Below are 3,490 nucleotides of genomic sequence, written 5' to 3'. Positions count from 1 at the left end.
GGTCCGAGAGGGTTCAAGGCCCCTTTTTTGTACGGCAGGGAGGCGTGGGCACGGCACCGGGCTCGTACAGCAGCGAGATGACGGCGAGGCGGTGAAGTGTGCCTAGTCTCGGACGCTCTCGGTCCCACGCCTCACTCACGTCGGCTCGAGGGAGGGGCGAGCCAGGGCGGCGTGCCGACCAGCATCGGGTCGTCTAACTGGTGCACAAAGTGCGCCTCGAGCGGGAAGGAGCGGCCGTCGATCGTGTTCTCCGACGGGGTGTGCCAGTGCATCTGGTAAAACAGGAACTTCTGGCCGCCCACCCAGCTCTCGCCCTTGCTTGAGCCCTCGATCGTGTCGATGAATGTCCCGTTCGCGATCATGCTCTCTGTCGGAGTCGTCTCGAAGAGCTGGAACCCGCTGCCGGTGTTGGAGACGTAGTGCGGCGCCGCGTCGATGTCAGTGGAGATCTCGGGAAGCGACTTCATCGGAATGGCCTCGCCCGTGACGATGTTGATAGGGCTCTGCTCTATCCCATTTATACATCTGCACCGACGAGGCAGATCTGTTAGTCTGCACCCAACGCGGGTCTATCTGTGTGTGCTCCTCGAGATCTTTCCACATCTGCCTCGCACGTCGGAAAGCTTGCGCCCCACGTCTCCCGCTGCACCCATTCGTCCGCCACGTGATTCGGTCCGGGACGAGCATACCGCCACGAGTGCTTATTGGGCGACATCGCACGATACTCGAGTTGGTTTCCGGCGGTCTTTCGAGGAGAGCGTGGAAAAGAAAAAATTCCCACTTTGGATTCTCAGTTCTTGTTGGTTGCCTTCTCAAGCACTAGCATCCGGGCGCCGCATATATTCTAAAAAAGAGGGGAAATATCAGTGGTACACTAACCCGAGAAACCCGTCGGCGTCGCTCCTCATCGCAAACCCCGTCAGCAGTCCACGGGTAGTGTAGTATGTTCGTAAGAGCTACATTACACTGAAAAGGGGCTTACCTCGCCGCACCGTCGCACGGCACGCGCTTGAACATCAGGATCGGGTCTGCGTGCGTGAGGTGCAGCGCGCGCGTGAAGGTGGTGAGGAGCGGCGTGGGCTGCACGGCGCTGTAGCCGGCGCCCCGGTAGAGGCTGAGGGCGCCAGCGTTTGCCGCCTCGACGTGCAGGTAGATGCCCTCCACGCCCTGCGCGCTGGCCTCCGCCTCCGCAGCTCGCAGCAGCGCGCGGCCGAGGCCTCGCTTCCTGTGCGCGCTGTCGACGGCGAGGGTGGACATGTACAGCGAGCCTACGGGCACAGGCCTCGGTGTGTCGCGGACGTGTCTCGAACATGCCCCGGTGTGGACGTGCGCAAGCTGACCAGTCAGCCCATGCGTCGGCAGCTCCATCTCTTGCGAGGAGAGGTCGACGGTGCCGAGCAGAGGCAGCCCGCCCTCGGCTCCGTCGGCCGGCACACCGGCCTCGGCCGCGATGAAGATGGTGCTGCCAATGGCCACCCGCTGCGAGAGCTCGGCCGCGAGCCTCCCTGCCGCCGCAGCCCGCGCAGTTCTCTGGTTCGCCTCGAGGAGGGAGGTCATGAAGGGCAGCAGCGCCGGAGCTGCGGGTGACTCCGGCGCAAACACGTCGAGCATGAGCCGTGCGACCGCCTGTAGTTCGTCCTCGCCCGCGATGCGGACTTGGTGAGACTGGAGCGACGCCGGAACCTCCGAAGGCGCTGGAGCAACTTTCATGCGAGCGACGCGGAAGATGTCAGCCCGGCCGGGGCTCGAGCCGGCAGGCGGAGCGAATGCGAAGAGGGCGGCGGCGAGCATGTTAGAGAGCGGCGGCGGCGTGGGCGGCGGAAGCGCTGTCGCAAAGTGGGCGGAAGCGGCGAAGTAGATGCAGCACGCAAAAATCAGTAACCAGGCTCCGGCGGGGCCCCCCGCTACCATCCAAACCCGAGTACCGGTCTACTAATCATAGATAGAGGCTCAAGTGTGACATAAGTCCACACACATTCGACATACACATGCACAAAGCAAACTCTCACGACACACGGCAACCGGGTGGAGCGGCGGCGGCGGCGGCAGCAGCACGCGCGGGCGGACGGATTCGGACGGGGCGGAGCAGCAGCCGCCCAGGCGGCCGCTGCTCTGTCTGCCAGAGCGCGCCGTCTGCCTGCGCAGCTCGAGCGCGGTCAGGTGCAGGGAAGCGTGGCGGCGCGGGGAAGCGCGGCGCGGTGGTGGCGGCGGCGGCGGCAGCGGCACGCGCGGGCGGACGGATTCGGACTGGGCGGAGCAGCGACCGCCTGGGCGGCCGCTGCTCTGTCTGCCAGAGCGCGCCGTCTGTGCGCAGCTCGAGCGCGGTCAGGTGCACAGGGAAGCGTGGCGGCGCGGGGAGGGCGGCCGTCATGTGGCGAGGAGGGAGGACGACAAGTGCGCGTCGTACGGGTCGCTCTTCATCGGCCAGTCGAGCGGCACTCAAGTAAAAGCCGAGCATGGGCGACGAAAGCCGGTGGGGGCCGGTGAGGCCGGCGAGATTCGTTGCGAGATACGGTTCGCGCCCAAACAAGTTTGGACGCTAAAGTAAGGACGGTCTGGGACAGCCCAGGCTTGATCCTGATGGGCCTGGGCCAGGAGAGCGACAGAGAAGGCGAGATGGTGAGCTGAGAGGCTGGAGAGTCCGCGAGTGACCTACTTGTCACGAATGCTCGATGGGGGGCCCCCCAAAAAGCGTTGTTTGCGGCTATTGCTCAAAACTGTGGGAGAGAAGGCCTACATATTATGACTGCACCCATGACCCTGGTGCATGAGGGCTGCGGGACGGGACATATCGCGGTCGTTGGCGCCGATGATGACCTCCGTAATGCCCTCGCAATCGCCTCGGATGGGGTCTACCGGGGACAATCTCGAGCCCTCTCCTTGGCACCACGAGCCGGTGTGGGCTTGAAGACCCGAGTTGAGTGCGGTTTCAGACACCTCAGGCTTGCTACTGATAGGCCTGGGCCTGGAGAGCAACAGAAAAGGCGAGGTGGTGAGCTGAGAGGCTGGAGAGTCCGCAGATGACCTTGTCACGATGCAAGTGCCAAAAAGCGTTGTTTGCGGCTATTGCTCAAAACTGTGGGAGAGAAGGCCTACCTATTATGACTGCACCCATGACCCTGGTGCATGAGGGCTGCGGGACGGGACATATCGCGGTCGTTGGCGCCGATGATGACCTCCGTAATGCCCTCGCAATCGCCTCAGATGGGGTCTACCGGGGACAATCTCGAGCCCTCTCCGTGGCATCACGAGCCGGTGTGGGATTGAAGACCCAAGATAAGTGCGGTTTCAGACACCTCAGGCTTGCTACGGATGGGCCTGGGCCAGGAGAGCGACAGAGAAGGCGAGGTGGTGAGCTGAGAGGCTGGAGAGTCCGCGTATGACCTTGTCGTCGATAGCAATCGCCACAAAGGCGGTAGGTGCTGTACTCACTGAGCAAGATCCCCGGTGGGTTCGCGCCGCGGAGTCTGATGAACCAGTTGGGGGAATT

General features: G+C 63.6%; 2 protein-coding genes across 2 annotated transcripts; both read right to left on the bottom strand.

Annotated features, from left to right (window-relative positions):
- Window positions 1-131: 131 nt before the first annotated feature.
- EMIHUDRAFT_233460 (hypothetical protein) lies at window positions 132-715 on the bottom strand (the record flags this gene model as incomplete). Its single annotated transcript, XM_005782251.1, has 2 exons — window positions 132-525; window positions 615-715. 2 exons carry the CDS (start codon window positions 713-715, stop codon window positions 132-134), a joined length of 495 nt encoding a protein of 164 aa, XP_005782308.1.
- A 263-nt stretch (window positions 716-978) lies between these two features.
- On the bottom strand, window positions 979-3,149 carry EMIHUDRAFT_233459 (hypothetical protein; the record flags this gene model as incomplete). Its single annotated transcript, XM_005782250.1, has 6 exons — window positions 979-1,268; window positions 1,341-1,929; window positions 2,023-2,137; window positions 2,753-2,840; window positions 2,913-2,965; window positions 3,112-3,149. 6 exons carry the CDS (start codon window positions 3,147-3,149, stop codon window positions 979-981), a joined length of 1,173 nt encoding a protein of 390 aa, XP_005782307.1.
- Window positions 3,150-3,490: the final 341 nt, after the last annotated feature.

This window comes from Emiliania huxleyi, assembly GCF_000372725.1.
Source record: "Emiliania huxleyi CCMP1516 chromosome Unknown EMIHUscaffold_191, whole genome shotgun sequence".
Lineage (NCBI taxonomy): Eukaryota > Haptophyta > Isochrysidales > Noelaerhabdaceae > Emiliania > Emiliania huxleyi.
The sequence above is the reverse complement of the archived record's forward strand: the minus strand, read 5'-3'. Positions and strand labels throughout refer to the sequence as shown.